The following is a 22,272-nucleotide window of genomic DNA, read 5'->3' as shown; positions in this document are numbered from 1 at the left end:
TCAAACTAAACATAGGTCGGGGAATACCCCAGTGATAGGTGTTCCGTCCCTGAATGTATCGATAGTCGATACCTCGGCAGCGCTGCCAGTAGGTCGGAAAACATATGGTCCACCGGCTGCACGCAATTTACCTTGTTACGTCGCCTCTGAATTTTTTGAAATATAATCTAGGTTTTATTCAATTACAATGTTGCCAATAGCACATGGAATTTACAGAGGCCTGGTCAACATTACTCGGAATAGCCGGGGAGCTTTTCACACGGCCAGCGCCTTTCGATGCAAGGCGGAGACTTCGACTGAAGAAAATGATGCGGCTGCCCCTGAGGGCGAAGGAGAGGATACCACCAGTAGTTCCGCACCGGACGCAAAGGATCGCAGCAAGGCTATCCCCGTAGAGACCTCGATTCGATACTTAAAGAGCGCCGCTTACAAGCAAACCTACGGCGAGGACTTTGTGTGGACGCAGTATCGGTAAGTGCAAATGAAAACATGCACCTGAAAACTTCCATTGCATCCAAAATCTTTAGGCGCAACCACAAGGGCATGTATGCGCCGCGGAAAACACGAAAGACGTGCATTCGTCAGAACCGTATCTCAACCGGAAATCCTTGTCCCATTTGCCGTGATGAGTACTTGGTACTGGACTACCGCAACACGGAGCTCCTGGAGCAGTTCATATCCCCCCACAGCGGAGACGTTCTCAGCTACTCAAAGACAGGCCTGTGTCAAAAGAGTCATTTGCGACTAATGGTGGCCGTTCAGCAAGCCCGGGACTCCGGATACCTTACATATGATGTGCCCTTCAGGGAATATGATTACAACGAGTACTACGGTAAGGAGCAGAAGCAGAAAGCTTAACTGATTTACTTGTTTTAATTAAAAGAAATTACTGTAAACAAATTCAGAATGCGTATTGATCGGGGGCATTATGTATTAAAGGTAGATTTTTTTGGAAAACGCTTTTACATATAAATTTACTATAACAAAAGAGGCCATCCAACGAAATCACAAGAAACTGGACTAACGAGTTTTTCCATATTTTTTATTGACGATTTTCAATAGGATTTTCGGTTACCGCTAAGTTTAATTTTATTAATCAAGTAATTGCTGTATCGGGTGAACTGATTTAAATGTTAATGTACAAAATGTACCCTAGACCATCTGAATGTTCTCCTTGTTCTCCCCACCGAGTTCGTCCTCAAGGAGCTGTTGATGCGATCGCTGAGCCAGCAGCTGACCGGATTCGTGGTAAACTCGAACATTTTTCTTGCAATTGTAAAAGCTGCAATTACCTAGCAAGTTATCCTCGTTGAACCTGAAAAAAACATTATATTAGTTGTAATTCTTGAAGTGTAACGTATAACACATTTTTATTTACCGCTGAAGTTCGCTGAATTTGTTTAAAACCAGTGCTTTTTCCGTTTTTTGCTCTCCCAATGCAAAACCATCTGCCAGTATTCCTAAAGCACAGTTTTCAAAACTGCACTTGCTACCCTGCAGATTAACCGAAGTGGTTTTCTCCAGCAACTCTAGTCCAGTCTTGCAGGTTATAAACTGGACGTTTCCCAACTCGGCGCTAGATTTCGGTCGCATCGATACACCCACAGCAAAGTTTTCAATCAGGCAACTTTTGAGTTCCGCGCTGGCACCTGGCATACAGACGATACCCTCCTGGGTGCTGGAGCTCCCATCGCCCAGCATGCGACACCCTCGCATGGTCAAAGTGCCGTTGCGCAGCAGGATTCCTCTCCGAACATGGCGGCAATCCAATACCAATTCGGACAAGGTATAGTCTCCATCGATGACCAACAGGGTGCTATCCTCATCACTTGAGCAAACCACAGGTAGCAGGGAAAAATCTGTAGAAGGAGTTAGTATGGCTTTCGGATTAGAGAGCCCCCTCAGGCTGCCATTATCGTTGAGGTGTTCCAAGAATTTGATTGTGTGCTCGCCAGGCGAAAGCAGAATATCATCGTTGCTCTGGCAGACGCTCAGGACATCCTGCAGCGTATTGGACAGTTGCACATGCGAATCCGTCTTGATAAGTGTCTGGGCCAGCTTCAGCAGTTCAAGCTGATCCTGCAGTTTTCCCGGTAATGTCACCACATGGCTTATGGGATTCCGCTCTACCAACAGATCCTCCGATTGTGTGGATTTCCCGGATGAGCAGCGAAGCCGCTTTAGGCTGTTTGACTGCAGCTCACTGTAGGCTCGCCTCATTTCAGGATTTTCAAGAATCTCGAACTCGCTCCTTATGATTGCCATACGCAGGTGCAGGCACATCAGATCCGTTACCGGCAGACTGGAGACATTAAGACTGCCATTGGCACTGCCCGCCTTAGATTGTCGTTTAATGGGCTCTGCTGCGTTGTCACTGAGTTCTACAGCCTCGTCGTCGCTCTCGGCATCGCTGAGATCCAATTCTAAGTAGTCCAAACGCTGCTGAATGTATTTAGCTTCGGTGAGCAGGGTGCGCATGTGCAATGCCAGTGGGCGAGGCAATCTGTTCTTGCTGAGATCGCAGACTAGTTGGATACGAGCCTGCAGATGCTGTTGCACCCAATCCCGATCATCGTCGTAGTCCTTGTCCCAAGGCATCCACACATGCGTATAGAAAAAGCGCAACCGATCGATGCATTCTGCGGTGGTATCCACATTCAGAGCGGTGTTCTCCTGCTGCACAGTGGGCCACAGCTCCACCAGAGACACTTCATTACTCTCCGGAAGGTGGACGTCGTTATCCTGCACGGCGGTTACAACAAATACCGCCTTCAGCTCGTCGAAGATCACCTGCTCCACGTAACCGTAAACAATGGTAGGATAGCGCAGTTTCAGATCCTCGCAAATAACTCGCGGTATTTTCCAAATCGCCTGCCATCCTTAAATACATATAGTATAAAGTATATATGTAGTTGCTTTTGGCGCACGAGTGTGTGTGGGTAGCTTACCTGCAGGCTCAATTTTTAATTCAACGTAGGATTTCCACTCGGATCGAACCTGGGATGCAGGCATGACGGCTCCTTCCCATGAAAGTACCGCCTCCGCTTCTTTTAGACGCTCCAAATACGATTTTTCAAAGGTAAACACTTCCATTTTCCCCTATTAAATGAACTATGTGTTCGTTTATAAAAATTTTTGAAATGCGTGTTCAGACGAAGGCTTCGATAACGATTGATCGGGCAATGCACCTTATCGCACAGTACAACTATGCGTTGAGTTTATCTAGCTTTTTGCTCTTTGACTATTATTTTAAAAGCGCATATTTTAAAGCTGCTCATGCTTTTAAATATATTTGATATATGTGTTCATAAGCTCAAGTATTAAAAGTGTTGTTGACAAGCTCATATATTTGAATTATGAATTCCCGATCTAGCTATTTCTGGCTAGGCTTAGTATCAGCTACTTTTCTCAAACAATTATCGCCAGCCGTACTGCAAGTATCGATAACAGTACTCATTCAATGCGGTTTTATTTGCGTAAACACAACATTTGTATACAAATTGAAAATTTTAATATATATTTGAGCACTATGGCCTCAATTAGCATGCCAGAGGAGAATTTCGAGGGCGGCGATGTAAGAAAACAGTTGGCTAACAGCTCCAAGTCTCCGGTTCTTACTTAATCACTCATTTTAGTTCAACTTCGATGACGATGCGGACGATGACCAATTTGTGGCTACCAACTCCGGAAGAAAGCGCCTTTTCAGCAAGGAGCTGCGCTGCATGATGTTCGGATTTGGAGACGACAAAAATCCATACACGGAAACCGTAGACTTGCTGGAAGACCTGGTCATCGAGTATATCGCTGAGACCACTCACCGGGCAATGGAAATCGGTCGAACAGGCCGCGTTCAAGTCGAGGACATTATCTTCCTGGTGCGCAAAGATCCTCGAAAGTACGCCAGGGTCAAGGATCTCCTGACCATGAACGAGGAGCTGAAGAAGGCGCGAAAGGCCTTCGATGAGATCAAGTATGTGGGTGAGTATTGCAACGATCGTCATCTCCAGACCTAGATATAACCCAACATTTATTCCAATTTTTCCCAGGCACTGAGGGCAAGCTTAAATGACAGCGGCCAAAAAAAGCAACACCAAATTCACGTGCAAGCCAATCCTAGCAGTAAACTCCAAAATACAAATTATTTTACAAGTCTTTAATATTCTAAGCTAGCGCATAATAAACTAATCAAAATAGTCTTCAATGTCAATGTCGGGATTCAGAATGTCGTCGCCATAGGGCTCCAAATCGATGCCGTTCAGGATTAGGTTCTCGCAAGTCTCTGCGAGATCATTGTTGCCGATTAACATGGCTCCCCGTAGTCTGCCATTCTGAAGCACAAACTTGATGTATTCTTTGTTTCTCGTGCAGCGCACCAGAATTTCGTAGTCCCTGCCCAAACCCTGACCATTAAAGCGTCCCAACAGGACAACAGGATATCCGAAAAGTGTGGTTACGTGGCCAAAGAGCTCGAAGCAGAAATCCTGGTACACGCATTCGCCTTCACTGGCGGCCGCCATACTTCTCCCCGCCATGGAACCCATTTGCCGAGCTTGAGTCCACAGGCGCATCTGGAACCAGTGCATCGCGGCCGGCCAGTTGGCCGTGCACACATCACCGGCCGCAAAGACATCAACCAGATTGGTACGCATCATTTCATCCACGCATATGCCACCATCTGAGGAAAATTCAAGTGGGGAATCACAGGTGTAGTGGGTATTAGGCAAGACTCCCGTTGCGGAAACAATAAAATCACAGGTCAACTGCTCAAAGCTCCCATCCTCATGCTCCAACTTAACTATAACACCTGCGTGGTCGTCGAGATCCTGCACGCTGTGTATGCGAGATTTGTAATAGATCTTCGGTAGGCGTTTCACTTCCCTTTTACCTGATCCACTCAAATCGAAGGTGCGATGCCAGTCCGGACCCAATGCAGCTCCATGGTTGTTAGTCTCCTCCTTGGGCAGCACTTCACTGTACCGCATTCGCTTAATAGCTGTAACTGGAGAGAAATCTTGCTCCTTCAATTCGTTCATGGCTATGTGAAAGAACTCCGCTGCTCCCGGATCCACAAATGTGGCAGAGATGTGGGCATCCTTAACCACCCAATGGACATTTATATTCTTCAGTTCGTAGGCCAACTCACTGGCAATGCCCCCATTGCCCAAGATCATAATATCCTTAGCTGTTCTCAATTTTCGCTGCAGCTGCAGTACAGAGTCCGTGTCCCGAATGCCAATGACATGGGGATCTGCTACTTGACCGCAGAAGAGCTTGGGTGTTCCACCAGAGCAGAGGCACAGATAGCGATACTTAACCTTCACACCCGCTTTAGTCCGGATGCAGTGCTCGCTGCTGCTGATGTGTTCCAGTTGATCCACTAGGGTCTCGAAACTAACTCCCATTTCGGAGACATCCTGTTCCCGAACGTCGAACTTGTGCAGATAGCGAGCCACCGGCACCAAATTGGTGACACTCTTCACGATGCTGGACTCAGTGAGCAGGAGAATGGAGGCATTGGGTCGGCAAATTGCCAACGACTCGGCGCAGCTGACGCCAGCGATACCTCCACCGATCACCAGGAACTCGCACTCCCGCGACATCCTCGGGGACAATCGCTATGATAAAATGCCAGAAAATAAAGAAATAGCAAAGTAATTCACATTCCCTAACGAACAACTGAACAGCTGACTGCAAGGCAATACAGTAAAGTCTGTTCTTGAAGCACTCCACGAAAAAAGTGGCATAAGTGGCAAGTGGCTTTAAGTCTAACAAATATATATTTCGATTGAAATTTACCATGTTCAGAAAAATAGTTTTTCATGATGTTACTACTGCAGTTAATACAATATTATAGCAATGCCGTTACTTTCCTGTACTTTGTGTTTATCACAAAACAGCTATCATCAGCTGCTTTGTTTGGTATTTAATAAACGCCAAAACCAATGCAGCCCCACTAAATATACCACGGAACAGCCAAATGAACCCCTACGGACGCCTCTGGTTTATTTATAGACAACCTTAATATCAACAACACTTCATCGGTGTATGTCATATATTAGTCTTCAGGGAAGGAATTAGGAAGGACGAGGAGGCACCATGTCCAAGGATCACTGGATGAGGGATCTGCAAAGTGAATTGCGCGACCTGTCCATTATCAATCTGGCTATACCAGGTATGTGTGAGATCATCGCACTAACTGAATTAATTGAGGAGTCTGCAATCTAGTATAGGTTCCCACAATTCGATGACATATGGCATAAATAGCAAGTCTGAACTATCGCCAGATGCGGAAACTTCCATTAGGCGATGGCATCGCTTCTTTCCCTGTTTCGTCCGCCGTTGGTCCAAGACGCAATCATCTGGGACTCTGGAACAACTGGAGTTGGGAGTGCGGTACTTTGATCTAAGGATAGCCCAGAAGGATGACAAGTTTTACTACTGTCATGGTCTCTTCGCCATGGAGATTTTCGAGCCGCTTTTAGAGATCCGCCAGTTCGTCGATTCCCATCCAGAGGAGGTGGTTATACTAGATCTGCAGCACTTTTACGCCATGACAGGGGCTCAGCACCAGCAGCTGCACAAGGATCTGATCCAGTTATTCGCCCATCGTCTGTACTCCACGGTAGATGGTTCCCTTAAGGATTGTACTTTGAATAGATGTTTGGAAATGCATCGGAGCGTGGTGATCATCTATAGGCGATGTCCCATTCCGCTGCCGCTGAGATTCTGGCCCAGTTATGCGTGGCCCACTCCGTGGCCCAATAAAACGAGTGTCAAGAAGCTGCAATCCTTTCTGGAGGACTCCCTACTCTCGCGACAGCCCCAACAGGGTTATGTCTCCCAGTGCCTTATCACGCCCACACCTCGCTATATCGCCTTACGGCTTTTCTTCACCCTGAAAAGCGCAGCCAAACGGGTGGACAAGAAGCTGGAGCCTTGGATTCAGGAACAGATTCCAGGTCCCTTCGAGCCAAAAGACGAGCCTAGGGTAAATGTCTTTCTGGCCGACTTTGTAAGCCTTAAGGACGGACAGTTCTGCGATTGGGTGGTAAATCTAAACACAAAATTACTGGAACAATTGGCTGTGGGTAGGAATCTGGAGTCCACTTGAAAGCGTGGCACAGAAATGGCCGAAAGATGGAGATTTCCGCTATTGTAGGAAAGGCAGAGGGAAGTCAGGGCTATTATCCTGTGGTACTTTTAATATTTTTAAAAGCCAATATTTGGATTTTACTACAAAACAGAAGCATTCTTTGAATATTAAGTTGTGTAAGACCGAAAATCATGAAAAAGAATAAGTGATTTATTTGATAAACTATTTGTAAACTGTTTTCTTTTTACTTGTTGGTGCTATTAATATATTTTATTTTTAAAAACCAATATACAAAATATATATTTAAAAACATAAAAACAAACACAAAGCACATTGCAGCATAAAATCTAGTCCAAGGTGCGGTCTAATCTTTGTCAATCGATAAGAAAACGCACAGCCTTCTGAGTTTTCGAAGGCGAAGTGACGCTTGCAGTGGCCTCCGCCCGAGCCAATGAAGTGTGCATCCCGTTGAGCACAGAGTCCAGTCGTGCCAGAGCCTCTTGCAGGCTGACGGCCAGGACACCGTTGTCCTGATAATTCTCCCGCTCGAGTAGGGCAGCCTCGCAGTGGTGGCGTAATCGCTGGGCGGATCGCTGCATAATTTGCAGCTCTTGCTGGACGACCGAGGTAAAACTACTCTGACTGCCAGGTGTTTCCTCAGGATCGTAGGTCAGCAGGCGTTTGGTGAAGTGCACCAGTTGACTTCCAGGTGAGGGCGTGGATGTCTGCCGCGGTGTATTGATGTTGCTGCTGGTCGCGTTTAATAGTCTTTTTAGCGGTTTATTCAACAAAACATCCTTCATGGCACTCAGATTAAGGGCAATGCGGCTCGAGTTGTGTGTGTCACTCAGAGTCTCATTGAGATCCGCATCCAGGGGCTTCCAGTCTACCTCAACACTCTGAAAAATGGTGTCGGCATTTAACTTTTCCTGCTGTTCAGCATTATCCCTGACCAAATCCAACCACACTCCCAGTCTGGCAGTAGGCCACTCGGCCTTTAATCCTCGCTGCTTATCCAGGATCAAGATTACCGAGCGCAGCAGACCAAACTCATCTGGCGACTGTGTTTGTCGGAATTCCAATTGCAAACCCAACTGGCGACAGCGCTGGGTGGCCTCTTTGACCATCAACTGGGTTTTGTGAAGACTCTCCTCCGAAGGATTCAGCATGATACGCTGAATATCTTCCAGTATAGTCGACTTCTGTGCTGGAGTTGATACAGCATCTTCCTGTCTTAAGGGTGTGTGTTCCTGTTGTTGGGCCCAGGCTAGAGCTTGGCGCTCCGTCTCTAGCATCTCGCTGTTGCATTTGTACTTAAACTGCTCTAGTTCGAGGCACTGCAGACGCTCCTCAAAGTCCCGGGCATGCTGCGCCCGCTCCTGTTCGATCTTGGTGAGAGCGGCTCGCTTTTCCGCCTCCAGTTCGGTGCGAAGTTGCTGCTCCTGCTTTTGCAAAATCTCCTGATGCGCCAGCTGGAAATCTACCGGACGATCGGATTTGCCTCTCTGCGAGCAGAAGGGATTGGAAATGCGAAAGTAGTGTGAACCACCTATAACGAGGCGGTCCCCATGGAACAACTGGCGACGATTGTCCAGGAGTTCTCCGTTCACGTACGTCTCGAAGTCCTCGCTACCGGGACTGACATACAACTTGCCACCACGTTCATGTTCGATGCTGCAGTGCTGCAAGGCCACCAGTGGACCATCCAGTACAATATCAGGCTGCGAACTAGAACTACCTCCTGGCAGACGACCTCGTCCAATCCGCACCAGTCCTTGTGGCAAAAGATAAAACAGGGTGCCACTCAGTATGGGATCCGCTGTTAAATTGACCAGACAGGCCTGCTTTTGATCGGCGGTTAGTTCCAAGGCCAATCCCCGGCGTTTCAGGACACGAAGTTCCGACTTGCGCTGGTCCTCCGCCTCCTTGAGCTTGTCCATCCAGGATTTTTGCGCACGACTCAGCTCCCTTTCTCGTTCTGCCAACTGCTGACGCAGTGCCTCCACTTCAGTCTCATCCACGGAGGTTTCAATGATGATCTTACGTGGCACAGGATTATTACCATTGCCGGACAAGCGCCGTTGGCGTTCGTACTCGTTCCTCAGCGACTTCAGGCGATCCACTTCGGCGCGCAGATCCCGTATGATTTTGTCGTGGGGAGATTCGTTCACCTTCACCCGGTTGACGATGGAACGCGCCTTGCAGGCGTATCGCAAAGTGGCTAAGGTCTCATCCGCATGGATACTGGCCGGTGATATGGTGGCCAACATGACCGTCTTCGAGTTCCCGCCGAGATTTTCCTGGAAAGAAGGAAAGCCAACAGTTGAATTAAAAGTGGGTTATTATATTGTTTTGATATTAATCTCTATGGTAAATCAATTTATTTATTGGAAGGGTCGATGCAGCAAATGGGTGTTCTATAAAACCTGTTGCTTGACTTTCAACTTCTTGCTTTTATAACAATATTTTTTAACACCGTTAAAATAAAGGTAAATCACAACAAGGGCATACATGAATCATTAACACTAGTGTTAGCCTCATATAATATATGTATAATTGTATTTTATTTGTATGATAGATGTAAAACTTATAGCCGTAAAAAAATCTTTTAAGGAATAACATAAACCTATTTACATATTAAATCTCAATGGTTCCTATATGGAATTGTTATTGGTCCATATAATTTCAATGCGATAAGAATGATTTAATACGATATACATATGTGTTGAAGAATAAACTTCTTTTTCCCAAATTGATAAGGGCAATTGTTCTCCACCCTAAGCAGATTCAGTAGAAAAGAATATACCCTTCTATGCTTGAGGTACGACGATTAACAATCGGTAAACAGTGAGACCATGGCGACTATAATGCACTCGAAAGCACTCAGAACAGATACGTGAAAATCTCAAGGAATGGAAAATTGACAATCTAAACCTTCGAGTGTGTGTTTCGATTGGGGACGCGGTGCGATAAGGACGGGCAAATTGATAAGACAACGCCCAACTGTTTGCGTAAAGCTACCGTGACAAAGGCACCTACTGATGGTCGCTATCATCTGACTTATCAGAAACTGCTGTGCGGGAATGTTAAAGTTGTTGTGCACACAAAATGCAATCACATGGAAGTACACGGAAGGAATAGGTTTGAAAATATAAGTGTTAGTTATATATTTGCTTGGTGTGATATTGGTGGAGGTGATTACAAATGCATTGCCCATTCGCAGCATTTTTACCGAATAGTTCTTTTTTGAAGTGTACACTGTAGCATATGTATTCAAAAAAAGCTTTGTATTAGCTATTTAGAACGCATTCTTGGCAGTGTGCGTAAGTGACACTTGTTTGATTAAGCAGGTCAGCACCGTGGGCCAAACAAGAGTGGGAAAGGAAAAGAAGATGGTTGATTACACAAACTGCGCAGCAGCAGCGGCGTAGGCGTGCACAGTGGTCGGAGGTGCAAAAACATACCATGAAAAATAGCTACTAATATCTAATTGATAGGTGACCTTAGGGGCTCGTCAGTGTCGTCTGGTCAGAATCTGGGTCCATTAACCGCAAATTAATTCAATTAATGACGACGCTCTTGGTTAGTCATTCGCGTACCAAAGCGTACCATATATCAAATATTTTCGACTAAATATAGCTCTCTGCGCCCTGCCACCTTTAGAAATAATTCACGATCTGCTCATAAAAGTCTTAAATTCGCGTGCATCAAAGTTAAACCGCAGGAAAGCGCTAATAAAGGCGGTATGCTTTTTAAGACAAAACAACAAAACCTTGATCGGAACCGGCTAAAATGACGTAGACCACCAATTAGCACTAGATTTTAGTATATATTCGCAAACCTCTTAACCCCTAGACTATAAAAAAATGCAGCAACTGGCTTTACATGTTGTGAGCCATCGTTGGGTTTCCAGAATGACACGCGGTTGAAATAATGTCCATACATAATGTCCAAACACTCCACTTGGTCTCTTAAAAAGTACTCGATCCGCTTAGCAACCAAAATTGGTTTCAGAAATAAGGCTAAATCACGACATGGTCGGCCTGTAGTCTAGACCGTGATTAGCGAGCCTTATAAAGACAAGATGTCCATCCAATCCTCCAGATGATCAGCCGTTGAACATCCGTCAGATCACTCTCATGATTACTTTTTCGTCATCTTTGCGGTATTAGCAATTCCCCGCTAATAAGAAAAACTTCCAAGAGTATTCCTCATGAACCGGCTAATTAACATTTATTAAACATTTTCAAACTAACACACGGTGAATCATTTGGAAAATGGTTACTTCCACTGCCAAAGAGGTTTTGAGAGTAGCGACCCACTGTGCCCCAAGTCAGTGGTTAAACCACTGTGGCCACTCGAAAGGGGAGGGGCCGGGTGGAAGGTGAAGCTCTGACAAAAGCACGAGACGCGAAAACACAACAAAACACAATGCCACACATACGTGTTTATAAACAGGCATATTTTCCTACAAGTGCGGGCAGCAGAGTATAAGCTCCTAATTGAAATACTTGCAGACATTGAAAATATTTAAACAAAATTTCAGAAAACAAACTATTGAAATGGAACTTTTTTCCATAACAAAATCTTTTAAGGTGTTGGCTAAGCAAGCTAAGAAAGTCCGTTGGCCTAAGTTTTTAAGTGAGGTTTTGTTAGCTATTCGGTCCAGTCCATTAATTTAAATACACATGCCCTAAAGTATTTCCCGCGACAGTCCACACACATTCATACGTCGGCACATGAGAAGTAAATATAGGGGAGATCCGAAGTGCGCAGCAAAACAAGAGCCGAAGCAGCGTCAGCGCACGAGAGCTACAAAAATGCAGTAATTCTAGTGTTCGGCTTTCAGTTTCACGAGAGACTTTCAACAGAATACATCGAATTTCGGCAAGAGATTTGCAAATCGAGAAGAAAGAAGAAAACCTCTGCACCGAGTTACCTCCACGCAAAAGTGCACAAAAAACGTTATAAAAACAAAAAACAAAGTGATTTTAAAAGCCAGAGTTCATTGGACGCCCAGCAATCCGAGAGACAAAGTGAAACGACCTCGCCCAACGCGGCAAAAGACAAAAAGAGAGAAAAAAAACACACCCACATCACAAACATCCCGCTGATTGGCACTGCACTTCGCAAAAAAAAACACCAAAACCACAGCACAGCATCGACATGGATGTTTGGGGATTCTGCGTCAGCGACACCACGATGGCATATGGCGGGTCCATGCGCAGCGGGTACTACAGGGACTACGAGGAATTCCCCTATGGAACCCTGGAGTCCACCACCTCCTCACATGCGGTCAAGGACTGCTACAGTCGTGTGCAAGGTAATTTTTGGCGACAAGCAAGATAGCTCCGTACACATATCGCGCACAGAATGCACTGGCAAAAAAGGAGCGAGATAAGCAAGGCGCGTTTCCAACTTGTATTTGAGTATTGCGTGCGTGTGTTGTTTGTTGTTTTTGCAACAATTTATAAATAGCCAGCCTGATTTCTTGGCCCATGTGCATGAGTGTGTATGTGTGTGTGTATGCATGTTTGTGTGCGAAACACGCCTTAATTTTGCGCACAAGCACAGGGTGTCTAAAGTTTCGCGGCGCGACTCGCCTTATCAAGTAGGTTCCAGCCACACACCCCCACGATTTTGTTTATATTTACGGCTTATATCCACGTGCTAAGGTATATTCGCGCTTAATTGCACACACAAAACAGCTAAAAGCCCACAAGCTTCCTTACGAGTTTCCGGCATTCCAAAGCTAAAGCGCAATTCACATGGACACACAAAAAGAGTACATATATATCGTTACCTGTGGAAAATCGTAAAAGGCAGCAAAGATAAACTTTGTGTGGCTATTTTAGAGGTGGTTAAACCCGCTCCTATCGAGGTCAGTTAAGTCCATTAAGAGGCACTATGCACTCGAATATTTTACGATTATTAAATACACAGACAATAGGTACTAAGAACTAAGATTTGGCTGTACCTCCATGGTCGGCTCACTAAAATTGAGCAGGTGGTCGAACAATGGATTCTTTTTAGGGAGGAACAAATAAAGCAGGGCTTCATTGTGTTCGTGTGCCAAAACTGAAGCGCAATAAAAAAATGAGGTGTGCGAAAGGTAAACCTTCGCATATTATACATATGTACATATACATATGACTAATTACGCGTAATGAATTATCGGGAATTATCGGAGTAGAGAAATAAAAAAATAAAACCTAAGATTATGCAAAGCAAATATTTAGCTCACTTTAGACTTTAGATTTACATGTACATATGTAGTATACACACAACTTTATTTATATTAGAATTGTTACATGCATATGGATAAGCATATATGCATATATCCAATTTTTACATCACTTTTTTTCAGTGTGGAACACATTTAGAGATTATGCAAGGTCGCTTATCAGTGGCTATGAATAGACTTTCCACATGGATCGGCTGGTCTTTAATCAATAATAACCGTTTAGCTTTTAACATGGTCAATTGAGCAATCAAAGCAGTGGTTTAATTGACTAGACAGGTCACATAAGCACACAGAGCGTAAGTACAGTTACAGTAGAAAAAAAACAACAATGTGCCTATTAGAACCAAATATTAGATAGGTTAGTTTTTAAAAAGGGGTTTCGAAATCTAGTACATAATAATATTAAATTTACATATATCTGCTTGCGTCACAGGGTCACACGTCGAATAACGGGAAAAATCGGGGAGCGGAGGGGAGCCATCATTGGCGACGTGACGTCGTGAACGTAGACGCAACAACGTCACGTAGTCAAATCAGCTGTTCGACGGCCAGAAGGGCACGTAGGCCGAAAAGAGCAGAGGAAGCGAAAGGGAAAAAACAGACGAGGGCGAACATTCAGTGCCGACCTTCACTAACTGGTGACTTATACCATTCTCTCCATTGCAGAAAAGTGCAAGCAGATAAAGTCCGAGAAGCAGATGCGCAAGGACTGCCCGTTCTGCAAGGAGCACAAGAAGCGACCGCTCATCAACTACATGCGCAAGCGGGAGCAGCGGAAGCACCATGACAGCATCTGCGAGGACGAGGAGGACATGCACGAGCATGAGCATGAGTTGGAGCACAGCCACAATCACAGCCAGTCGGCCGTTCTTGCCGCCCCCCAAAGCTGCAAGGTGTGAGTGGGAGCGGGACGACTCTACTGCGGACGATGCCCGCAGCATTCGCGAAATGCCATATATGTATACAAATGTATAACCAGAAGAAAGGAAACCTGAAAGAGTAAGAACAAAGACGAAGAAAACCAGAGGAGAAAAGAGAAAAAGTTCTTAAAGACGAAGATTGCGCGAGAGAGCGAGACAGCGACCTGCAGCTACAATAATCCAAGGCAACTGTACCCCTATTTTTGATATGGTTGTTAAAGCATTTCCGCGTTGCGAATACACTACCATTTACAAAAGCCGGATACACTTGATACCAATTTACAACTCCCTTTTTTTCATTAGCTGCCACTTCGTTTTTACACCAGTTTTGCAGTTATGTACAACTACAATTTATTTACCAACAAACAATAGCACACGACGAAATAATCAAGTAACGAAAACCTGCCCGCTTGACCAACGCATTTTTTGACCTTAGTTAAACCAGAACATGCTAAAAAAAGCTAAAAAAAATTATAAATGTACACGAAACACAACAAGGGAAGCAAAAACAGAATTTTCTATTTTGCGTACGAGACTGAGTAAATTGCAGTAGAAAATTGTTAAGCCAAAAGTTTGTTTTCTCCGTTGAATTATTTGGGACCCAATTGGATCAATTACAGGTATACCGTATAAGCAGCACGAAATAATGAAAACTATAACAAGCAAAATGCTCCATTGCAGCCAATCAAGGTTTACAACTATTATTTTTCGATATATGCGTAGTACATACTTTGGACCCCGATTTTTATTGTATCCTTGTCTATATTAGACATTCCCCTATATTTATTGTAATACCAACTGGGCGTTGCACAGTCCGAGCAAAAGTCAAAAAGAAATGAAATCGAAATATGTATGTAATGCTGTATATGTAAAAGTTGAAAGTGTTTCAAAAGTTTATGCCTAGTTAAATTTTGTTAACCCAACTTGTAATTACAGAACAGACAATGTTATTAAGTTTTTGGCGTTCAGGCTGAACTGTGCAAAAAGGACGGAACTATTATAAAATCGATTTAACAATTTCATTAGTCATTTAAGTAATTGATCAAAATATAATGATTTGTGTAAAATTTGCTTGCAGGTACCAAGAAAATTTTCAATTTATACAATGTTATATATCATATATATTATATATTAATGGTTAATTTAAATTATATGTAAACCAATAAAACGACAAATGATTACAAAAATTTAAGTTAAAATGTGTATTTATTCCAAACTGATGTATTTTTTAATTAACTTAATTCATAGTTGCAACGATTTCTAAAATCAAGTAGAGATTTGATCACAAAACGGTGAAATAGAGATTACTAGAGACACCTGTTTCAATTACGTTAAGGTTGGTCAGTTCGGACAACCGACCTCAACTGGATCAAATTTTCCAAATAAAAGCTCTAATTTTGTTTGCAAATCTTTACGGAAATCTTTCCGTCTCGCACCAGTTTACTAATTGAAGTTAATCTGTCCTTTGTGAGCTGAGGCTGATCTCAATGTTCCGCCGCTTGCAAAGATTAAACATGTAGTAAGTAAGTACTTGATGACTAAGGTCAGGTTTTGAGCACTATCCTGGGAGCTAAGGGTGTTCCCGAGAAAGCACCTCGAACCCCAATAAACCGACCTGGAACTTGACCATGCGAATGTCCACGGACACCCCCTCACCGAACTGAAACCCCCACTCAACCTAACCGAATTGAATTAGAGCAATAACCGTGTGACACGCGTAGATGAGATCACTCGTGCCTTAATCACGAAAGTCAAGAACGGGGCAGCGAATCAAAATTTCAACTGATCAAGCTGAGAAGCTATTTCAATGGATGTGCACGGGTATTCGCAATAGGAAAGCGCTGTTTGAGAAAAACAAATCGCGGGGGAAGCCATACATTCAGTTGTTTGTGCAGCGAATTCTACTCATTTTATATTCAATGCTAACCACTTGGCTCTCGGGAAGGGGAACTCGACGGGGGGTGAGGGCGCGAAATATATTATTAAACGCTGGCTTAAATTACAAATGTTGTTATGCGGGAAACTGGAACGGAGACCACACGTTCTAAAGATTATATAATGCTTAAGTGGCCTGAGATAAAGAGGTATTGAAACTGCCACCAAACTTTTGAATTCCATATTATTTACTAGATAAAATTGAATGGCAGCGAACCTGCCCCCAGTGAGAAACCCAAAGTTCTGCTCAATTAGTCAAAATCTTTTGAAAAATTAATATGGTTACTGCTTTGTATGTCACATTGTTTCGGTCCGATAATTAGCATTAATTTGTGAACTAAAAACGGGGCTTATTTAAAAAATTCATAGCGGCGACAGACAACTCGACTTTTGCTAATTACGAAAATAATAAAATGACGTATCAACAGTGGCACGCTTTTTGAATTATATACACGTATTAGACATCACGGATCAATCGATTTTTAAATCGTGTGAACGTACGGCATTTGCATTCAATTCGATGTTTCTGGATTTTATTCCGAGACCCACATCCCCACTTGCTATCTGAACAGTGTTTGTGGCTTTCCGAAGCGAACTCGGAAAATTCTGATTATGAATTCAGTGCGGTTTCCAGGGCTTTGCACACGAACAAGTTTGTTTTGGAATTTATTTAGAAAGTTGACTTGGGACTCCACATTTCCAGTTCCAAAGTTGCTTCAGCCATGTGAAGGCCACAACAAGTTAAAGAGAGTTATAAAAATATAGAAATATTATAAACAAAAGGATATCAAATCACTGCTTTCTTAGAGAAAAGGATAGATTCTTCTGCACTTCAAAAATGCTGAACCGTTTGTTAAAAAAAATTAAAAGCTCCAGAGGAGTAAAGTCGCAAGGTGAATTTGACCATTAGCTATTGGATTTTTAAACGAATGAGTTCATGTGTTCCTAAAAATATATCAACTATTCTAAACGTATTATTCTTGAAGCAAAGCTTTCAGTAAAACAAAAACACTTCCATAAAAGTGGATTCTTGTTAGTCAAATTTAATGACAGTATAGGTAACAGTATTAATAGCAGGTTGCAGTTCACTCATTATTATTAATATTTCCTCATTATTTTCCTTTTTTGTTTTGAATAATCATCTTTTTAGATAATGAACTGTGTTAAAGCTTTATAATGGGGAGTCTGATTAAGGTAATAATAAAACCGGACTGTTAATTTTCAAAGCACGAGTGCAGTTCAGTTTGGAAGCTCTTATAAACCATCCAGATTTTATTGTATATACATATATATTAAAGGTTAAATCTAGAATTCGTTTGTTTTAGATATTTACTAATGATTGTCTTTTGATGCAAATGTAATGAATTCTGCTATCAATTACCTCTAGTGGCTTGAAATGACTTTGTAAATGTTTAGTTACCATCCAGACTATCTCCATGAATTATTCATATTCTGTACAAATTGTTATTGCAGCTCTTAAGGATGGAAAAAAGCTGAGCAAGGGCAATTGCAAATGCGAGCCATCAGCCTGTAATTGTGGAAAACGGCGACAGCGACAGCAACAATTGAAAATGTTTGTGTCGCAACTTAGGAGACGCGATAACGTATCAAGTGTAATATTGTTTTAGTACCAGAGTACGCCTCAGAAAACACAAATAAAACATTATCTACAAAGTATTTTTAAATCTATGGGGTGGTGGCAAAGGAAGATGTAGATGGAACTTGGGTTGCTTATGCAGAGATAGGAAAAGTACTTGACTGATATAAAGAAACGATTGAAAGCCAAAAATATCAGAGGCGACCAAGCAAGGTCGCTTCCATTTTGTTTCCTGGTAGAGAAAATGTAACAAAAACCTTAACGACGTACAAACTAGTGACGATCGCACATTCAACATGCAAACCTTTATCTAAAGCACCTAAACTATTCAACACATAGTTTTTTTTGCAGCCATAGCGTGTTTAAATTGTTTGTGGAATAGTAGTTCTCTGGTGCGATTCGTCACCACGTGAGCTGCCGTGCAAGGGTCCCCAATGGAATTGGGATACACAACCAACTTGGGTACGACGCCATTCCATCAAATATTTGTCTTCACCTTTTATGGCAAAGACAGCGTACAAAAATAAATCATGTGAGCAATTTTATGGGGCGTACTACCGTAACTAAAAGCAAAGTGGCTGGACACTAAATAACACTCAGTGGAACGGGTTTCGGGAAAAGAGACAAGTGTTCGGACTTTGAAGTACCTTCAATCAAGAGACTCGCACTCAGGCGCCGTGTAATTAGTCATTGAGTGCAGTGGAGTGATTATAAATTACGCTGTAAATGTCAGGTGCACCTTTTTTTAGAAGCTGATACTTGTATACTATGGGATTAACTAGCCTTGTAATATTCCAACAATCAAGATATTATAAACTTGTTATGTTCATTTGAGAACAGTTGTTAACTCAAAGGGCACACATATGTGAGTATGTACAATGGATATACTACGGAAAACTCGGTTGTTACTCAATTCAAACAATCGTGAAACAAATAGCTTTAGTATGTTAAATAGTAATGCTCTCGCTATGTTAACTAATATAGAACAATCGAATCACATGACAATTTTATAACAATTTTTCTGTTGAGCATGTAAACATTGCCTATGCCACCATTTGCGAAGATCTTTTAAAAAACAAATTTTATTACCCAAGTGAAGAAACTGCTCTTTATACCCGTTACTCTTAGAGTAAAAGGGTATACTAGATTCGTTGAAAAGTATGTAACAGGCAGAAGGAAGCGTTTCCGACCATATAAAGTATATATATTCTTGATCAGGATCAATAGCCGAGTCGATTTGGCCATGTCCGTCTGTCCGTCCGTCTGTCTGTCCGTATGGACGTCGAGATCTCAGGAACTACAAAAGCTAGAAAGTTGAGATTAGGCATACAGACTCCAGGGACATAGACGCAGCGCAAGTTTGTCGAATCATGCTGCCACGCCCACTCTAACGCCCACAAACCGCCCAAAACTGCCACGCCCACACTTTTGAAAAATGTTTTAATATTTTTTCTTTTTTGCTATTGGTTTTGTAAATTTCTATCGATTTCTCAAAAAACTTTTTGCCACGCCCACTCTAACGCCCACAAACCGCCCAAAGCCACCACGCCCACACTTTTGAAAAATGTTTTGATATTTTTTTTTCATTTTTGTATGTCTTGTAAATTTCTATCGATTTGCCAAAAAACTTTTTGCCACGCCCACTCTAACGCCCACAAACCGGCAAAAACTGTCAGTGTTGAAGACTCTTTCGCACTTTCACTATCTGTGTAACGGGTATCAGATAGTCGGGGAACTCGACTATAGCGTTCGCTCTTGTTTTTATTTGCTTTCTTAAAATAATTTTCTAGAAAACTTACACGTGCCTTTGTGTTAGGACATAAATCTTATAAGCAAATAAAAAGCAACAAAAATAGATTAAATAGATATGATAAGAGGCCAAGACTTTAATCACTCATTTGATTGAGGTGCGGGAGGTCTTTGATTTGGTATAATAAAATTAATAAAAGGCTTTTCTATCGAAAATGATAGCGAAGTAAAAAAGGAACTCAGACATTAATATGAACAAAACCAACTAATGATAACAAAGTTTGAGTTCAGAACTCGAGATCTCATATTTTGTCCTATAAAGTCCAGATAAACTGAATCTAATCTCTGGCTGATGTTGTCTCCTCTTCCCTGTTTTTCGGACAGTTTTACGCCTTATTTTATTTAAGGTATTTAGCACTCCACTTAATTGATAGAGCAAACAACACAAATCTGTTTAGCAACTGCTCCTAAAAATGCAGACATCATTAAAACTGTATTCGCGTGTCTAGAGTCGACAGATCTTCACGAGATGATATCTCATTAGGCAACGGGCTTTGCTCATCACAAGATCTGTGGAAGCTCTAATATCGTGCCCAGCAATTCTATTTAGGCGATTGGTTATATAAACGTTTGTCCGTATGAACTTTTGTAGGTAATTTCCGCAGGGGTCGACGTGTCATTTGCATTCCCAGTGCAGTTCGACGTACTGATTGCTTTCCGGGTAATTACTGATTGTGAGGGGACCTCATTCCGTGGGCCACTGCCTAATCGCAGCGAAAGTGTTGATAACCTATCCATTGGTGGTGGCAAAAGTGGGGCCTTCCACACTACCGAATAAATGCAATAAGTGACAAAAAATATATGCAAATATTGAAGGCATATTATGAATTATTACTGAGCTGAACTTGTTTGTAGGATAAGGAAGAGTTATCACTAACCAAAAGTAGTACAACCCACTGACCCACTTGATAAGTACAAACGCTGTTAATAAATATTGTGTAACACTTACCCTCAACAGCCAGGTGAGCACGCTCTCCCTATAGGGAACGAAGGTGCTGGGTGCTCCAGAGCTCAGGGGTCCATTGCCGCTGGCCTTGCGGGAATCGGCCAGAGCGGCAATAACTTTCCCCAGCGTCAGGAGGCTCTTGTTGATGCTGACGCCCTCGCGAATCCTCTCGCCATTCGATCCAGAGACGCTTATGCGTTCGCTGCCCGCCAGGTCCACCAGACTAATCTTGCTGCGTCGCGTCTGCCGCAGGGAGGAAACCGTGCCCGAATCCGTATCTGAGGACAGGCCATCATCACTGCTCAGATCGGTGAGGTTCAGAACAATGTTGAAGATGGAGTGTGAGCGCGAGCTCTTGTCATTCATGGCCGTGGAGGCAGTGGCCCGCTGGGAGTTGCCCACGGCAAGCCAGTTGCGGAGTGCCGAGTAAGAGTCCACCGAGTGGGCACTCAAATCCACTACGTAGGGCCCAAAGATGGGATGCTCTCTCACTTTTAGAGCCGGCCGCTGCTGCTGTTGCTGCTGTTGGATAGGCGTGGATTCTCCAGAGGCAGCTGCCGCATGTTGGACACTCAGCAGATCGTGTATCTTCTCGTTGTAGATCTCAAAGTAGCTGACCTCCACCTCTACCTGCAGCTGCTGCTGACTTTTCACAGCCTCTATCCGGCGGAATAGCTCGTGGCAGAAGCGGGGAATAATGCCCGCCTCATCGTGCGGCGGTCCACCATCCAGAGCGGCGTCATCCAACGCTTCGATGCCCATCATGCTATAAGATTTGCCCGAGCCCGTCTGTCCGTAGGCAAACAAGCAGGCATTATAGCCCTCGAAGGCGGTGTCGATCAAAGGACGAGCTGTGCCTTCAAAGATTTTGGCCTGGCAGGCGAAGTTCTTTCTCTCGGGATCGCATGAGTAGTAGACCTGGTCGTAGCTGAAGAAGTGGGTCACCCCGGCTGAGGCATCAGCACTGCTTCCCGCTTGGACAGTCAGCTCGTTGCTATTCCCGTGCACCTGGACCACATTGGTGACCTGACCACGTGTGCATTCCAGGGCATTCAGAGGTCGCACTCTCACCGCAACAATCATGTTGCTCTCCTCGGACACGCTAAGGCATGACTCCATAAGGGAGTCCCGCTCCTTCGGCCTGTTGCAGCTGGATTTCCCGGTGCCGGGAGTCTTTGATCTTCCAGGAGTATTGTTTGCATTCCTGTACAGTGACGAGGGTGTGTAGCAGGCATTTAGCGCCGTGGACTTGGGTTTCGGTTTCGGGGTGCTTCCACTGAAGGCAGTGTTCAGCAGCTGCTCGGGACGGTGATCCCGATCCTCCGTCCGCGTCATCAGCATCTTCTTGCGCATCTCGGACGCCGGCGTGGATTTGTGGACTCCTCGCGTCTGGAACTGCTGGATGCGCTGGCGCACCGGTGTGCTCTTGTTGCTCATCTTTATTTTGTTATTTCGGGCTCTACGCTCGTTTTTTAAATAACTGTAAGGAGTTTCGAATTATTGCGCGGCGTCGTTTGTTATTTTATTTCTGGTGACGGGCGTCGATCGATAACAAGGCACAGTTGATTTCAGTGACCGACCTGAGATCTGGCAACGCCACTTCGCGCCAGGGATGTACAGCACATTCAGAATACACAAAGTAAAAAATATATTTTGATATAAAGGGCATTATAAATAAAAATGTATCCATCAGATGGCTTTTATTTATAACTTTCAATAATTGCAAAT

General features: G+C 43.6%; 7 protein-coding genes across 11 annotated transcripts; 4 read left to right on the top strand and 3 right to left on the bottom strand.

Annotated features, from left to right (window-relative positions):
• Positions 1-84: 84 nt before the first annotated feature.
• LOC120445118 (28S ribosomal protein S18b, mitochondrial) lies at positions 85-900 on the top strand. The gene is made up of 2 exons (XM_039625264.2): positions 85-471; positions 528-900. Exons 1-2 carry the CDS (start codon positions 188-190, stop codon positions 856-858), a joined length of 615 nt encoding a protein of 204 aa, XP_039481198.1. The 5' UTR covers positions 85-187; the 3' UTR covers positions 859-900.
• Positions 901-1,025: 125 nt separating this feature from the next.
• On the bottom strand, positions 1,026-3,300 carry LOC120444989 (protein nessun dorma). The gene is made up of 3 exons (XM_039625020.2): positions 2,949-3,300; positions 1,379-2,879; positions 1,026-1,315 (listed from the first exon to the last, which is right to left on the bottom strand). Exons 1-3 carry the CDS (start codon positions 3,091-3,093, stop codon positions 1,153-1,155), a joined length of 1,809 nt encoding a protein of 602 aa, XP_039480954.1. The 5' UTR covers positions 3,094-3,300; the 3' UTR covers positions 1,026-1,152.
• Positions 3,301-3,414: 114 nt separating this feature from the next.
• On the top strand, positions 3,415-4,207 carry LOC120444994 (transcription initiation factor TFIID subunit 13). The gene is made up of 3 exons (XM_039625030.2): positions 3,415-3,574; positions 3,636-3,978; positions 4,047-4,207. The coding sequence occupies exons 1-3, from the start codon at positions 3,461-3,463 to the stop codon at positions 4,067-4,069; spliced, it is 480 nt and encodes a 159-aa protein (XP_039480964.1). The 5' UTR covers positions 3,415-3,460; the 3' UTR covers positions 4,070-4,207.
• Positions 4,139-5,858, bottom strand: LOC120444990 (pyridine nucleotide-disulfide oxidoreductase domain-containing protein 1). 2 transcript variants are annotated; one of them, XM_039625022.2, is made up of 3 exons: positions 5,797-5,858; positions 4,886-5,615; positions 4,659-4,830 (listed from the first exon to the last, which is right to left on the bottom strand). In XM_039625022.2, exons 1-3 carry the CDS (start codon positions 5,797-5,799, stop codon positions 4,796-4,798), a joined length of 768 nt encoding a protein of 255 aa, XP_039480956.1. In that variant the 5' UTR covers positions 5,800-5,858; the 3' UTR covers positions 4,659-4,795. The 2 variants fall into 2 exon arrangements, with proteins under 2 accessions (XP_039480955.1, XP_039480956.1); XM_039625021.1 differs by having other exon boundaries at positions 4,139-5,615; positions 5,797-5,851.
• A 136-nt stretch (positions 5,859-5,994) lies between these two features.
• Positions 5,995-7,318, top strand: LOC120444991 (PI-PLC X domain-containing protein 2). Of its 2 annotated transcripts, none has more exons than XM_039625025.2 (2): positions 5,995-6,172; positions 6,231-7,318. In XM_039625025.2, exons 1-2 carry the CDS (start codon positions 6,097-6,099, stop codon positions 7,109-7,111), a joined length of 957 nt encoding a protein of 318 aa, XP_039480959.1. In that variant the 5' UTR covers positions 5,995-6,096; the 3' UTR covers positions 7,112-7,318. The 2 variants fall into 2 exon arrangements, with proteins under 2 accessions (XP_039480959.1, XP_039480960.1); XM_039625026.2 differs by having other exon boundaries at positions 6,016-6,172; positions 6,226-7,318.
• A 30-nt stretch (positions 7,319-7,348) lies between these two features.
• LOC120444986 (kinesin-like protein KIF14) lies at positions 7,349-22,140 on the bottom strand. The gene is made up of 2 exons (XM_039625017.2): positions 20,548-22,140; positions 7,349-9,393 (listed from the first exon to the last, which is right to left on the bottom strand). The coding sequence occupies exons 1-2, from the start codon at positions 21,979-21,981 to the stop codon at positions 7,468-7,470; spliced, it is 3,360 nt and encodes a 1,119-aa protein (XP_039480951.1). The 5' UTR covers positions 21,982-22,140; the 3' UTR covers positions 7,349-7,467.
• On the top strand, positions 11,931-17,852 carry LOC120444995. Of its 3 annotated transcripts, none has more exons than XM_039625033.2 (2): positions 11,931-12,416; positions 17,666-17,852. In XM_039625033.2, exons 1-2 carry the CDS (start codon positions 12,260-12,262, stop codon positions 17,818-17,820), a joined length of 312 nt encoding a protein of 103 aa, XP_039480967.1. In that variant the 5' UTR covers positions 11,931-12,259; the 3' UTR covers positions 17,821-17,852. The 3 variants fall into 3 exon arrangements, with proteins under 3 accessions (XP_039480967.1, XP_039480965.1, XP_039480966.1); XM_039625031.2 differs by lacking the exon at positions 17,666-17,852 and adding an exon at positions 14,004-15,449 and having other exon boundaries at positions 11,946-12,416; XM_039625032.2 differs by lacking the exon at positions 11,931-12,416 and adding an exon at positions 16,874-17,085.
• Positions 22,141-22,272: the final 132 nt, after the last annotated feature.

Source organism: Drosophila santomea, chromosome 2R, assembly GCF_016746245.2.
Source record: "Drosophila santomea strain STO CAGO 1482 chromosome 2R, Prin_Dsan_1.1, whole genome shotgun sequence".
In the NCBI taxonomy this organism is placed as follows: Eukaryota; Metazoa; Arthropoda; class Insecta; order Diptera; family Drosophilidae; genus Drosophila; species Drosophila santomea.
Note: the sequence above shows the minus strand (reverse complement) of the source record. Positions and strands in the feature narration are given on the sequence as shown.